This window comes from Coregonus clupeaformis, unplaced genomic scaffold (assembly GCF_020615455.1).
Source record: "Coregonus clupeaformis isolate EN_2021a unplaced genomic scaffold, ASM2061545v1 scaf0130, whole genome shotgun sequence".
NCBI lineage: Eukaryota > Metazoa > Chordata > Actinopteri > Salmoniformes > Salmonidae > Coregonus > Coregonus clupeaformis.
Genome location: NW_025533585.1, coordinates 342,417 through 357,872, shown reverse-complemented (window position 1 = coordinate 357,872; position 15,456 = coordinate 342,417). Strand labels below are relative to the sequence as shown.

General features: G+C 42.4%; 1 protein-coding gene across 3 annotated transcripts in view; it reads right to left on the bottom strand.

Annotated features, from left to right (window-relative positions):
- LOC121557719 (myomesin-3) overlaps positions 1-15,456 on the bottom strand; it is a 69,770-nt gene that overhangs the window by 1,663 nt on the left and 52,651 nt on the right. For 2 of the 3 annotated variants that reach the window (XM_041871205.2, XM_041871206.2), the window contains 16 exons: positions 11,704-11,830; positions 10,666-10,850; positions 10,438-10,552; positions 10,098-10,254; positions 9,685-9,791; positions 9,558-9,602; positions 9,144-9,280; positions 6,521-6,665; positions 6,111-6,170; positions 5,577-5,644; positions 5,322-5,429; positions 4,565-4,652; positions 3,700-3,738; positions 3,291-3,396; positions 410-573; positions 107-143 (listed from right to left, as the gene is read on the bottom strand). In XM_041871205.2, the coding sequence (XP_041727139.2) occupies positions 107-143; positions 410-573; positions 3,291-3,396; positions 3,700-3,738; positions 4,565-4,652; positions 5,322-5,429; positions 5,577-5,644; positions 6,111-6,170; positions 6,521-6,665; positions 9,144-9,280; positions 9,558-9,602; positions 9,685-9,791; positions 10,098-10,254; positions 10,438-10,552; positions 10,666-10,850; positions 11,704-11,830 (1,688 nt within the window). Of the gene's footprint in view, positions 1-31; positions 144-409; positions 574-3,290; positions 3,397-3,699; positions 3,739-4,564; positions 4,653-5,321; positions 5,430-5,576; positions 5,645-6,110; positions 6,171-6,520; positions 6,666-9,143; positions 9,281-9,557; positions 9,603-9,684; positions 9,792-10,097; positions 10,255-10,437; positions 10,553-10,665; positions 10,851-11,703; positions 11,831-15,456 lie in introns of all 3 variants that reach the window. The other variant, XR_005998380.2, reaches the window with a different exon arrangement.

Genomic DNA, 15,456 nt, shown 5'->3' with positions numbered 1-15,456 from the left:
TCCATGTGACAATAGTGATAGAAAATAGTACCTGGAATTGTTTGTGTTAGTGTTTACCACTGCAAGCCATGCTGGGCGCGCACCATCAATATGGTACTGCACTTACTTCAACCTCTGGTATTCCAACAGAGCATCAGCAAAGACTTTTAAAGAGAGAGAGAGAGAGAGATAATTAAATGAAGAATGTAATATTCATTAACTGCCTGTCTTGGAAGATATGAATGTAGATGAAGATTGCAGACAAATTAAATTATAATTGAGTTATAATAGTAGAATTCTGAAGCTTACATTCTAGCTGTGAAGACATTGACATGAATCTGAAGCAGCAAAATCCCTGTATGAAGCCTATTTCTTTTAACTGCTTTGAGACCATACTGCTTTTTGAGTGAGTCAGACTGGTCAGACTAACCTTGTCCAGATAGGTCTAGTGAGCGTGTGTGCTTTTCTTGACCATCGAACATCTCCAGGGTGTACTTCCCCTTATCGTTCTCTGTGGGCGCAAAGACCTCGACCCACAACTTCTGCATACTGCTGCCAGGCTTACACCTCTCCAACTGGTCAATCCTACTCTCCCTGGTGCACAATTAAATACAATATGATAATACAATTCAATAGAATATAATATATTTTTCCCAAAATCCAACAAAATATACTTCCATACAAGGCCATAACTATTTACAGTTGAAGTCGGAAGTTTACAAACACTTAGGTTGGAGTCATTAAAACTCGTTTTTCAACCAATTCCAGTGAGTCAGAAGTTTACATACATTAAGTTGACTGTGCCTATAAACAGCTTGGAAAATTCCAGAAAATGATGTCATGGCTTTAGAAACTTCTGATAGGCTAATTGACATCATTTTAGTCAATTGGAGGTGTACCTGTGGATGTATTTCAAGGCCTACCTTCAAACTCAGTGTCTCTTTGCTTGACATCATGGGAAAATCCAAATAAATCAGCCAAGACCTCAGAAAATAAATGGTAGACCTCCACAAGTATGGTTCATCCTTGGGAGCAATTTCCAAACGCCTGAAGGTACCACGCTCATCTGTACAAACAATAGTACGCAAGTATAAACATCATGGGACCACGCAGCCATCATACCGCTCAGGAAGGAGATGCGTTCTGTCTCCTAGAGATGAACGTACTTTGGTGCGAAAAGTGCAAATCAATCCCAGAACAACAGCAAAGGACCTTGTGAAGATGCTGGAGGAAACAGGTAAAAATTATCTATATCCACAATAAAAACTAGTCCTATATCGACATAACCTGAAAGGCTGCTCAGCAAAAAAGAAGCCACTGCTCCAAAACTGCCATAAAAAAGCCAGACTACGGTTTGCAACTGCACATGGGGACAAAGATCGTACTTTTTGGAGGAATGTCCTCTGGTCTGATGAAACAAAAATAGAACTGTTTGGCCATAATGACCATCTTTATGTTTGGCGGAAAAAGGGGGATGCTTGCAAGCCGAAGAACACCATCCCTACCGTTAAGCACAGGGGTGGCAGCATCATGCTGTGGGGGTGCTTTGCTGCAGGAGGGACTGGTGCACTTCACAAAATAGATGGCATCATGAGGAAGGAAAATTATGTGGATATATTGAAGCAATCTCAAGACATCAGTCAGGAAGTTAAAGCTTGGTCGCAAATGGGTCTTCCAAATGGACAATGACCCCAAGCATACTTCCAAAGTTGTGGCAAAATGGCTTAAGGACAACAAAGTCAAGGTATTGGAGTGGCCATCACAAAGCCCTGACCTCAATCCTATAGAAAATGTGTGGGCAGAACTGAAAAAGCATGTGCGAGCAAGGAGGCCTACAAACCTGACTCAGTTACACCAGCTCTGTCAGGAGGAATGGGCCAAAATTCACCCAATTTATTGTGTGGAAGGCTACCCGAAACGTTTGACCCAAGTTAAACAATTTAAAGGCAATGCTACCAAATACTAATTGAGTGTATGTAAACTTCTGACCCACTGGGAATGTGATGAAAGAAATAAAAGCTGAAATAAATAATTCTCTCTACTATTATTCTGAAATGTCACATTCTTAAAATAAAGTGGTGATCTTAACTGACCTAATACAGGGAATATTTACTAGGATTAAATGTCAGGAATTGTGAAGAACTGAGTTTAAATGTATTTGGCTAAGGTGTATGTAAACTTCCGACTTCAACTGTATGTCTGAGGGCTTTACTTGTTCAGTTTTAAGTTTCTTTGTAAAAGCCTTTACATTTGGTATTTTTCAATCTGATGAGATGGATTTGGGATTAAAGGCTCAGACTGTCTCACTAAGGAAGCTGTGGGGTGATGTGAAGAAAAAGACAAACGCTAAAGCAACTCTGAGTTTAAATTAGACAACAAACCATGTTGCTACAGCAACAACTGCCCTTACAGAAAAACCACATGACTTCACGTGAAAAATCGCATGATTTACATTTACATTTTAGTCATTTAGCAGATGCTCTTATCCAGAGCGACTTACGATTTCACATGAAATTTCACATTTTCACATGTAGTTTCATATTATCACATGTTGTGTTACATGTTGTGACATGTTATCACATTAACTTCACGTGTGTTCACATGTGAAATTCATGTGTTTTTTCCACGTTGGGTTATCACCAGCTCTCGTAATAAATACATCGGTAATTTAGCAGACGCTCTTATCCAGAGCGACTTACAGGAGCAATTAGGGTTAAGTGCCTCGCTCAAGGGCATATCGACAGATTTTTCACCAAGTCGGCTCAGGGATTAGAACCAGCAACCTTCTGGTTACCGGCACAACGCTCTTAACCACTAAGCTACCTGCCGCCGTAAGGGAGAGGTATAGGATGTGCAGGCTCTTGCTCCAGACAGGCACCAACACAGCTGATTCAACTAATCAAAGTCTTAATGATTAGTCTATTAGTTGAATCAGGTGTGTTAATGCTGGACTAGAACAAAAACCTGCAAGCCCTGTAACTCTGTAGAACCAGGGTTGGTGGTTGGTTCTAACCATAAAAGCTGCCAGCAGGTGGCGATAAAAGTCCAGTCCATGTTCCCTGTGTGTACCATCATCTGTTGTGAAGTTTCCCTTAGGTACAGATTTAGGATCAACTTTCCCTACCCCAATCCTAACCTTAACAATTAGTGGGGAAAATGCTAAACTGACCCAAGATCAGCGCCTAGGGGAAACTTCATCCTACTCCACATAGGCTGACTGTATAATGTATGCCAAGTAGAACCAGTGGGCCTGGAGCACAGCCCCGGTGGCAGGGCAGAGTACAGAGGCCAGGCCAGGCCAGGGAACTCACTTGAAGTGCCAGCTGGTCTTCATGTAGCTGATATAGTATTTGAGAGAGCAGTAGAGCTTGAAGCCCACAGCAGTGCATTGGATCCTCACTGGTCCTGCAGACAGCGCTGTGCCACAGAGAGAGGAAAAAGTCAAACTCTGAGAGATGATACTCTGTGACAGAATGTCATTGTTGGGATATTGACAGGTGACAGGGCATGCTATCTAAACTGAAGTCTAGGTCCAATACATTTTATATTTTGATTCTAACCTGCAGTCAGGATGTGGGTTTTGTCGTTACTTAAGAAGTGAATAACTTCATCTTAAGTTGTCCCAATCCAAAAATCGTTCATAGAATGCTTGAGAAGTCACTCATGTTTCGGTACTGAAATGTTGGCGTAATAATATTAGGAAATCCATGCTGAACTTACCACACTGTTTGCTCAGGAGTTGGAGGAGCTTGTCATACTCTGTAAATAAAGACAGAATAATTATGTCTCCAGACAGTGGGCTCTATTTAAGCAATAAGGTCTGAGTAGGTGTGGTACATGGCACATATACCACAGCTAAGGGCTGTTCTTATGCATGATGCAACGCGTCAGTTTTCCCCTATTGGCCCCTGGTTCACCTCTGATCGCTTGGCTGGGTCACTAAGCGCTGTGATTGGTCCACATTGTTCCTGCCAGGGCCAACAAGAGTCAACAAGAGTCTCTCCCATCCAGCTGACCAAAGTCCATATAGTACATTCTATGAATGCCTGGATACAGCCATTAGCAGTGGTATATTGGCCATATGCCACAAATACCCAAGGTGCCTTATTGCTATTATAAACTGGTTACCAACGTAATTAGAACAGTAAGAAGTCATTTTTTGTCATACCCGTGATATATGGTCTGATATACTACGGCTTTCAGCCAATCAGCTTTCAGGGCTCAAACCACCCAGTTTATAATGTTCATTAACCTCTATGCATAATACATGAAGGATAATATTACATAATGTGCAGTCTCAGTCTATGCATCTTCAGAATGATCATCAGACATAAAACAATAATGTACTTTGAAATTGCCTCATAACAATATAACTTGAGAGACAACATACTGTAACATTTCAGCGATATTTAGGCTAGACCGGGGCCCATATTCATAAAGCGTCTCAGAGTAGGAGTGCTGATCTAGGATCAGGTCCCCCCAGTCCAAGTCATCATATTCATTAGGATCTATGACGCAAAATTGATCACTTTGTGAATATGGGCCCATGTCTGTGGTTGTCCATGACAGTGCCATGATGGCTCACCTTCATTTAGTAACTCCAGTGTGCTCACATCCTGTCCTCTACCATCAGACACCACAGCTTCGTAGTGGCCTGCCTCCTTCTTAGTCACCTGAGAGAAAACAGTCAATCAGTATAACACACACATACACATAGGGTTTGAGAATGCCCAAACACATTTGACTTTCTGTACACAGATAATCCTACCCACTGGGCACAGATTTCAATTCAACGTATTTTCCACATTGGTTCAACGTAATTTCATTGAAATGACGTAGAAAATACATTGATTCAAACAGTGCGTGCCCAGTGGGTAATTATGCAATGATCTATAAATACTCATACTGTAGAAAAACTCTGACCCAGATTCTGCATGTGTATGTGTGCACGATGATCACTGATGATGTGTGTTCTACTGAGTTTAACCTTATTCCCTCCTCTGCCACCATCCCATTACTGTACATCCAGTACTACTGTACATTACTTGATATATACATTACTATACTGCAAATATGAGGTGGTAGGTAGCTTAATGGTTAGAGAGGTGGACCTGTAGCCGGAAGGTTGCCAGGTCAAATCTCCAGGTGGGCGCTAAATAGTGGGGTTGAGCAAAGTGATATGTGACATTATGGGCTAGTTCCCTGGACCTAGATTCAGCCTAGTCCTGGATTAAAATCATTCTCAATAGAGAATCTCCACTGAAAGTGTGTTTTAGTCCAGGATTAAGTTTAATCTGGGTTCAGGAAACCAGCCCTATGAGTACTGGATGTGATGTGTGTACCTGTTGCACAGTCATGGTGCTGACTCCAGTCTGCTGGTCATACACTCCTGGAGTCTCCACACCGTCCTTGAACCACTTCAGAGTCGTATCCTTGTTTATGTTGGTCACCTGGACCCAGAATGAGAGAGGATACTAATGATACAGTTACACTGTGCACTGAATACATTCATAACAACACACATGCATATTAGAATACAGAATCCATGTGATTATTTCATAACAAAGATAACAAGATATTGGATATCTATAAATTACCTTGCATTTGATGATAAACTCACAGTCCTCTGTCACGGTCCATGACACAAATTCCAGAAAATAGGGTCCTTGGAAAACAGAGCGAATGATTAACTGCGCACACTGGATCAGAGATACAGCGGCCATCTTTGCTTACAGTCAATCAATGAAACTTGCTATATTCTGGTGTGTCAGCACTATATGTTATAACTGCCTGTTCAACACTCCATAAACTGTAGATAGGTATGTTTTGCCACTAGCCACAAAGCTAAGGCAAGGGACTAACAGTTAGTGACAAATAGGAAACTAGGGCGTTGAGGCTTACTGAATCTGTTTCAGCACATTTGGGACCTATTTGGCAGGAGCATTTTACACTGAAATTAGATCTTTATCTACTGTTGGCAGTAGATAAAAACACGTCCTATATGGACTTTGGTCAGCCGGATGGGAGAAACTCTTGTTGGCCCTGGCAGGAACACTGTGGACCAATCACAGTGCTTAGGGATCCAGCCCAGAGGTCAGAGGTGAACCAGTGGCCAATAGGGGAACACTCACCTGACTTTCTCTTGTAGTCCATTCTGTTGGCTATGGACTGAGCCAGTGTCTGACGGAACACTGCCAAAGACACAACCACAGGATCACATCCCTACTAGCACACTGAGGATATACAGTACACTACCAATAATAAGACAGTAACATTGAATGTAATAACCAAATTGATTGCAACAAATCTATATATCAAGCCAAGCCAAACATTTACTACTCTTTAGAGTTCACAGCAATATTAAGCCACCCTTTTCACACTATTGTGCCGATCTGAAGCAAACTGTGCTTGCTCAGCACTTCCAGCAACTATGGTGGATGCGTAACCAGGCCAGCTCATCACAGCTTGGTTTAGCACAGCTCGGTTCGGTTCGGTAGTGTGAAAATCCCGGTAATGAGTTGGGGTGACCAGATGGACTCACTCTCGTCCACGAACACCAGGGTGAACTGGTTCTTGGCGCGGCCGTCGCAGAGCTGAGCTGTGTAGGAACCCTCGTCCTCCTTAGACAGCTGGTCAAACAGGATCTCTATCAGCCCACTGGCCTTGTCAAAGTTAATCTTATGGGCCTAGGGAGAGAGAAGAGAGAGGACACACACAAGCACATGAATGCACACGTATGTACATACATGTGCACACACACTCAGGCACGCACACCTTACAGAAACCACGTTTTTACAATAACTTCTATAAGTGTGACTTGCATGTTGATTTGAGCTAATCAAGGCAAGGGGCTAAAATGGGGGAAATGGGGTTTGGTTTATTCACAAAATCCTTATCTGTTGTCATTTTGTAATAAACCCTTAGCACTGTTGACAAACACATGTATACACACATGCATGCATGCAGTCATGCTATTCCATACCGAGTAACCCATGCAAGACACTGAGTCCAAAACATGCATAATATTAGTTTTCCCCCATGGAAAATCCACATCTGGTGCAACAACCTCTGCCGACCTGTCTTCCAACCTGTGGTTATTTTTAGGTTGATTTAATAACAAATCAACATTGCTAACATATTGCTACGTATATTCTTGTGAAAATCTTTAGTAAGGTGATTTGTGTTTAAATTAAATTGCAAATATGATGGTGAGGGTACAAAAAAAAAGATTGTGAATTTTTTTGTGATTACTTTCTCTTTCTATACAGTCAATAACTCTTACTAATGCAAACTTGGATGAGAAAATATGTAACATTTTGCTATTTTGTGGCACATCTACATTTCGTTGTTTTATGGAGATCTTCACTGGAAATGGAAATGCATTCGGGAACACATAACCATCTGCATATATTCAAAAATAAATGTGTGTATGCAAAATGCAGTATCTTATGAGTTATACACACCTCTGGGAGATATGCTATAACTTGCCTGGATGCCAGTCTATTTCTGTTTCAGCCAACTTGTCGTCATCTTCCCATTCATACAACACTGCACCATCGACTAAAGCAGGAACATTCTGACACCCAAGCTAGTTATAGTATGCATTTGAGACATACACACTCTTAAGCATATAGACACATACAGTGAGGGAAATAAGTATTTGACCCCTCTGCAAACATGACTTAGTACTTGGTGGCAAAACCCTTGTTGGCAATCACAGAGGTCAGACGTTTCTTGTAGTTGGCCACCAGGTTTGCACACATCTCAGGAGGGATTTTGTAACACACCTCTTTGCAGATCTTCTCCAAGTCATTAAGGTTTCGAGGCTGACGTTTGGCAACTCAAACCTTCAGCTCCCTCCACAGATTTTCTATGGGATTAAGGTCTGGAGACTGGCTAGGCTACTCCAGGACCTTAATGTGCTTCTTCTTGAGCCACTCCTTTGTTGCCTTGGCCGTGTGTTTTGGGTCATTGTCATGCTGGAATACCCATCCCTGACCCATTTTCAATGCCCTGGCTGAGGGAAGGAGGTTCTCACCCAAGATTTGACGGTACATGGCCCCGTCCATCGTCCCTTTGATGCGGTGAAGTTGTCCTGTCCCCTTAGCAGAAAAACACCCCCAAAGCATAATGTTTCCACCTCCATGTTTGACGGTGGGGATGGTGTTCTTGGGGTCATAGGCAGCATTCCTCCTCCTCCAAACACGGCGAGTTGAGTTGATGCCAAAGAGCTCCATTTTGGTTTCATCTGACCACAACACTTTCACCCAGTTCTCCTCTGAATCATTCAGATGTTCATTGGCAAACTTCAGACAGCCCTGTATATGTGCTTTCTTGAGCAGGGGGACCATGCGGGCACTGCAGGATTTCAGTCCTTCACGGCGTAGTGTGTTACCAATTGTTTTTTGGTGACTATGGTCCCAGCTGCCTTGAGATCATTGACAAGATCCTCCCGTGTAGTTCTGGGCTGATTCCTCACCGTTCTCATCATCATTGCAACTTCACGAGGTGAGATCTTGCATGGAGCCCCAGGCCGAGGGAGAATGACAGTTATTTTGTGTTTCTTCCATTTGCGAATAATTGCACCAACTGTTGTCACCTTCTCACCAAGCTGCTTGGCGATGGTCTTGTAGCCCATTCCAGCCTTGTGTAGGTCTACAATCTTGTCCCTGACATCATTGGAGAGCTCTTTGGTCTTGGCCATGGTGGAGAGTTTGGAATCTGATTGATTGATTGCTTCTGTGGACAGGTGTCTTTTATACAGGTAACAAACTGAGATTAGGAGCACTCCCTTTAAGAGTGTGCTCCTAATCTCAGCTTGTTACCTGTATAAAAGACACCTGGGAGCCAGAAATCTTTCTGATTGAGAGGGGGTCAAATACTTATTTCCCTCATTAAAATGCAAATCAATTTATAACATTTTTGACATGCATTTTTCTGGATTTTTTTGTTGTTATTCTGTCTCTCACTGTTAAAATAAACCTACCATTAAAATTATAGACTGATCATTTCTTTGTCAGTGGGCAAATGTACAAAATCAGCAGGGGATCAAATACTTTTTTCCCTCACTGTATATGGTCTCTCGTGACAGACTAGTACACACAATATTTGGTTCTGGGTTCTGAGATTAGAACATATTGCCTGTATTTTGAAGTGCTGCTTACTGCAGTACTCGAGATCTCTCTGTCATTGAGAATGAGGTGGAGCTCTGCAGCGTTGCTCAGGCTCTCAGTCTGCATCCAGAGACGCACGTTCCCTTTCTCTGACACCTCCACCTGCCACTTGGAGCGCAGGGCTATCACTGTAGGGGGAGAGAACAATGAATAGGGAATAGGTTATGCATTCAGGTAGGCCTCCAAGCTTCAGCAAACAAAATAAACTAGGAGGGGTGCTCAACAACAATGACAGGAATCGAAAAATAGGGCTTCCCCAAGAAAAACATCAGCGGGAATACGTTGTTGAAATTGTGATGGTGAACTCTATATTATAATGCCTGTTTCTATTTGAAAAGGAATACTATAAATTTTTTGTTAGCTCGATAGAGACTTGCATTATTACAGTAACTGAGTCTTACTTACATGGGTGGCAGATGTGCCAGCCGAGCTCGGTCAGTCTCTCTAGATCTATGGAAAAAGAAAGAGAGGGAGAATTGGAGGGAGCAGCAATATTTTGTTCAAGTCTTCTGTAGCTTTGAGTATAAAGTACCTTCCGCAGTAAAGGTGAAACTGGAAGAGATGTCTGGGTTGTCACTCATCTCTACTGTGTACAGGCCCAGGTCCTCTTTAGTGGCGTTTGTAAAGGTTAGGATGGACCTGGGGATGGACAGAAGAAGGGACAGCTAGCTAAAAGGATGGACAGAAGGACAGTGGGCTTAAAGGACAGACCAGGGGACTCAGTAGTGCTCAGTGAAAAGGAATGACATTTTGCATCATAGTGTCAAGTGAGGAAGAATCTCCACTGAGTCTGACCCTTTGCTGACCTCTTAACATTCAACAAGTCTTTCATGGGTTACATGCCCTCTCACAACTCTACAAGTCACTTTTTTTTCTCTCTGTAACATACACACACACACACACACACACACACATACAAATACACATACACACACAGTGCAGTACCTATTGTTATCCCACAGTACCCTGGCTCTCCCAGCTTCAATAGCCCCTTTGTAGTTCTTGCTCCAGACAAACTTGCTGTTCTCCGTAATTTCAGTGGCCTCAAAGGCCAGGAAGATGAAGCCATCATTGTCCACACCGATCTCTATGTCTCTGGTGCCTGATGGAGAAAGAACATGAATCATAAGTCATTCTGGTGATATTGTCCATCAGGGACCTGTATTGCTAAAATCAAGCCTGGTCCCAGACCTGTTTGTGCTCTCTTGCCAACTCCTATGGTCATTGTTACGCCAAACACAAACAGACCTGGAACCAGGCTAACTAAAACCTTAAAATGACTCACCTGGTTGGGTCTGGGCTCTGATAAGCTCAGAGGGCAGAGAAGGGATGCCCACTCCAGCCTTGTTGAAGGCACACACTCTGAGACGATAGGTCTGACCTGCCTGGAGACCTGATACCTGGGAACACAAACATACCTAAATTAAATATTTGATCCATTTAATCAAAACATATTAACTCTATTTCAATTTATCTATGTCCTTATTACATAAAACAAGTAAATCTCACCAACCTTGAAAAAGGTGTCTGTGATTGGCTCTTCATTCACAGCAGTCCAGCTCTGTGATTGGTCGCCCCTGCTCAGCTCCACCAGGTACCCTGTGATTGGTCCCTGCTGTCCTTCGTAGAGAGGCACCGCCCACAGGAGGACCAGAGAGTTATGCCTCACCTCCCTGAATTCCAGGTCATAAGGGCAGCCTGGGGTATGAGTGTGGTTAGCATAACACAAAGAGAGAAATATGGAGAAAAGAAACCACATTGGTTTCTCTGTATCAACCCATACAGTGTTTCATTCTATACAGTACATGGATTGATAAGTGTCTACTGTGTTAGAAATATACCAACCAGACCTGGGTTCAAGTACTATTTGAAATCAGTGTTTGGTTCATCCTCACTGGAGTGCCAGGTGGGCAGGGTCTGCACGTTTTGGATTTTTCTATTGGTTACATTGCAACATGCACGCTTAATCAAGCACAGATAAAGTATTTTAAATTATTTTAAATCAGGCTAAAATATTGATCTTTATCCTTTTCCCGCCTTCTTTAATCACCTATAAACAGCCAAGTTGTCCGTGACAGAACAGGCCATCATAAAGAAATGAACAAACAATAATAATACAATTAAAAAAACGAGTAAAGTGACTTTGCTTAATCTATCCCTTCGTTCTTAGTGCCAGTGCACGGTAGTTAATTTGCTTAACGATTTTCAGTCGCATTTAAGTTATTTACGACACGGGGAGAGCCGGCTGGATTCAGCTGGATTAATGGGCTGTGCGGGATAAATGGTGTGTGGCTCGCTCCATTTCCAATATGAATATCACAACAGGCAGCCATTATATGAGAAAGACCATGGAGCCAACACAGCTGGCCACGGCTGTCCACTGAACTGCTCCATTACCGAATGACAGAGTGAGTAGAGAGAGAGAGTGTGTGTTTTAGAGAGTAAACGTGTGTGTGTGCTTACTCTTTGTGTGTGTGTACAGTGACCATGTGTGTGCGTGTGTGCGTCCGTGTGTGTGTGTGTGTGTGTATGATGATTGCATCATCCTCACCTGGCTCAGGCATGGTCCACTCCTCACACAGGAAAGCCTCACTGGGCTCAGAGGGTTTACCAACCCCAACCACGTTGGCAGCAAAAACACGGAACTGATAGTAATGCCCCCCATCCAGGTTACAGACCTGTAAATAAGACAACACAAAATTAATACAGTTACTGAACAAATTATAACCAAGGTTGTGTTCATTAGGGCATACCGTAGAAAAACGTTTCAAATCATTTTACAACAGAAATGAGCATTTCTTATTGGTCAAGTTTTCTTCTGTTCGGTGCCTACTGAACAATACCCTGGTCATTGAGAAAACAAGGGTCAGCTAGTTCTGAGTTTCAGTATGTCAGTTCTTACATGAACAAACCGTGGACAAAACAAAAAAGATACCTTTGAAGGATAATTCAACACAGTATCTAGATTACCTCGTGCACTCCAGGCACTCGTGCACTCACATCCTAATTTAGCTGGGTTTCTCAAATCCACACATATGGACATGTCAGTGGAATTGGGTTGCGACGACTGTGGAAGGAGTGTACCTCCGACTACATCGAGACGCTGTCAGTCGAGACGAGGAAACAGTCGGTGGTTGTAATTTATTAACGTTTTATTAAAAATGAAGGATTTCACCAAATAAAGAAAGGCACGCAGCTACAGAAGACAAACATAGGTACACGGTAAGGGTTTAAGTATTTACATTTTTAGAAGTATCGACTGACAGCGACTCGATGTAGTCAGAGATACAGTCCACACACTCTCGTCTCCACTCAACTACACTGTACATTGTGCAGCTAAGAAAACCTCAGCTAATCCTAACTGAGCCACATACTGTAAAGCAAAGTATACATTATACCGGTGTAGTTTGGAAAAGCCCCATAGAGGCTGGCTTTAGGAAGGGGATTCAGATCATCGATCCCAGCCACTTTAATTCACAGTCACTTAGCCTTTAAGGTCCTTATCGCATATGAAGTTATTCTGCTTTAGGGGGACTGAGCCAATGGACAATGGCTATCAATAGACAAACCTGATGGGCTTATTTAAGTGTGATAGAAATCACACCATCGAAAGACTATGCCTCTTATATTTATAGATTGTCACTAGGCTAGCCATACTTAGGGACAACAAAGCCTCTTTATCAAATCAATATCTAAACAGTGCTGCTTGGAGCTCTGCAGTGAAATATAGCGGGGGCAGGGGAGAAGGGGCGTTTGTCCCAAAGTGTCTTTTGATTCAACTTATCGCCACCAGATGACATCAGTTCACCTGATTCTGAATCAGTGGAAGTAAAGGCACTGCGGTGGAGATGGAGGTGGAATTCCAAATTAAGCGAGATAACCAAAAATCCTAAGGGTTCACATCTCAGACATTCTTCTAATGAGGCTGGATAGGTGACTGCTAAACCGGTGGTTGTGGAAGGAAAGGATTCAGGGGGTAAAGTCATTTACATTGGCTTACACAAGAAGGAAGACCAAATTGCCCCGAGCATGAAGCCTCCATTGGATCAATATTCTAATAAATCTCATTTACATGGAGGCAGCAAGTGAGCAGCTTGTAAAAATAAGAGCAAAAAGCAAACTCAGAGATAGGAGGCACTGTTATTGGAGGAGACTGGGCAGTTGTAGTGGCTGGTTTCGCCCAACAGAGGGCACTGCATGTGACATTTACATTTACATTTTACATTTTAGTCATTTAGCAGACGCTCTTATCCAGAGCGACTTACAGTTAGTGAGTGCATACATTTTCTTTCTCATACTGGCCCCCCGTTGGAAAACGAACCCACAACCCTGGCGTTGCAAGCGCCATGCTCTACCAACTGAGCTACACGGGGCCACTGTGACCACTGTGTTTTCATAAATACATGCAAGCAGATCAATGGCTTTATATGTTAAATACCTTGGACATGTTCATTAGGGCACACCGTAGCAATATGTTTTGCAATGGAAAACAAAAACAAGCGTTTCTTATTGGACATTACATCCCTGATTCAGTCTACTTTCTTCTGCCTCCTGAACAAGACCCTGGTCAGTGAAAAAGCACGGTTTGCTCCACACTTCTAAACTATTTTGCAGTATGGCAGACTTTCAATTGCTTTGTTCTGTTGAGTCTAAAAACAACAATATAACTATTTTGCACGCCATAAAATTACAGCACACTTGTAATTTCTGTTGCAAAAAGAGACAGGTGACAATTTTAACTTTCCATTAGTCTCCATGGACACCACCACTCGTTGCCTAGTGACACAGCTAAGGTAGTAGAGGGAATGTGTTTTTTTCCTCCAGTATACCTCCACCAGAGCCTTATGTTCAGCTCTCTGACCACCACTAATAATTTTTTAGTTCTAATGTGGTGTATTCCAGAGCTAAATGTTTTTTTACTGGCTTATTACATACATAATTATTATTGGTTATCAGGGGTGAAACTTTGGTTTTAGAAGTGGGGGGGACATAATAATTATTTTTTGTACTATATCCAGTCAGATAAACACTCCAAACAGCCTACCCGGCCGCTCGGAGGCGTCCGCATGGTCCTAAAGCACACCGTTGCCTTGTTTTGTATCACATTCCAATTATAAAACTGGGGAGGACAAAAATGCAATTTCAGAATCACCATACCATTGCCGCGAAAGACAACAGGAGAAGAAACGGTCACTACCTCAAGAAGTCTGATAAGAAGCTGAGCTGAGACTAGGTATGTAACAATGAAATGTCGTCCAATTGAGTACTCACTCTCTTAAACTTTAAATCTTGAAAGAAATTATTTGTTTGTGCGTGTGAACATGATTTAGTGTGGTGAATGTAAACTCAGCTGATTTTGAACAGGTAAGATGTATTCCAAAGAATTTAACATAAATACAGGAAATGTGTGCAATAGAAGTAGGTATGTTTTTGTAACTGAGAGTAGAGTTATTAAACCAACATGACCATTTGAATTGTTTAAGGTTTCAAAGATGTCCCGTAAGAGACCTTTGCCAGGACAAAAGCGAAACCTTTCTTTTATTTAAAGAACCAGCCAAGTGAGAAAAGACAGACAAACACACTGACAGAACAGCCAGAATGATTGATAGAAACAACAGGACAACAGACAGAGGAGCAACACAAAGGACAGAGAGAGCAGGAGACAGGACAGACTGACAAACAAGCAGAGGAGCAACAGACAGGACAGATTGACGCACATGCAGAGGAGCAACAGACAGGACAAATAGAACAACCAACAGGGCAGATGGAAGTAGACACAGAGGGGCAGACAGAAGAGACCCCCCCAATCCAACAGCAGGGCCAGAAGAGTCGTGCTCTGGCTGGAGCAGCAACATGCAAGCAAGATGTAGTGCGCCATATAAAAAGCAAAGGCCACCAAGATAAGCAACGAGCTCTCCAGTCCACAGCCACAATATCCCAATATGCAATGGCCGTTCCATCTGTTGGGGGTATGTCTGCACAAGAGGTTAAGGTATGATATGTGTAATGATTCTGTCAAGGTTCAGTCAAGAGTTTTGTGTTCTAGTTGATCACGGTAAAGTCATGGTTGATAGTTTTGACTAATTTGTGGTTTGTATTTCAGTGTAGTACAGTCCAGTTTTCTTAATTTGAGATCTTAGTTGCTGAATGTGTTTTTTACCTGTGCCCTATTATCGCAGGCGTCTATTTTAAATAAACTATGGTCTTTTGGGAGGATTAATATTTTTTTTTCTTCTTACAGACAAGAAGGGCTGAGGTAAAAATGACAGCTGGGTTGGTAGTTCACAACGTCCCCCTATCCTTT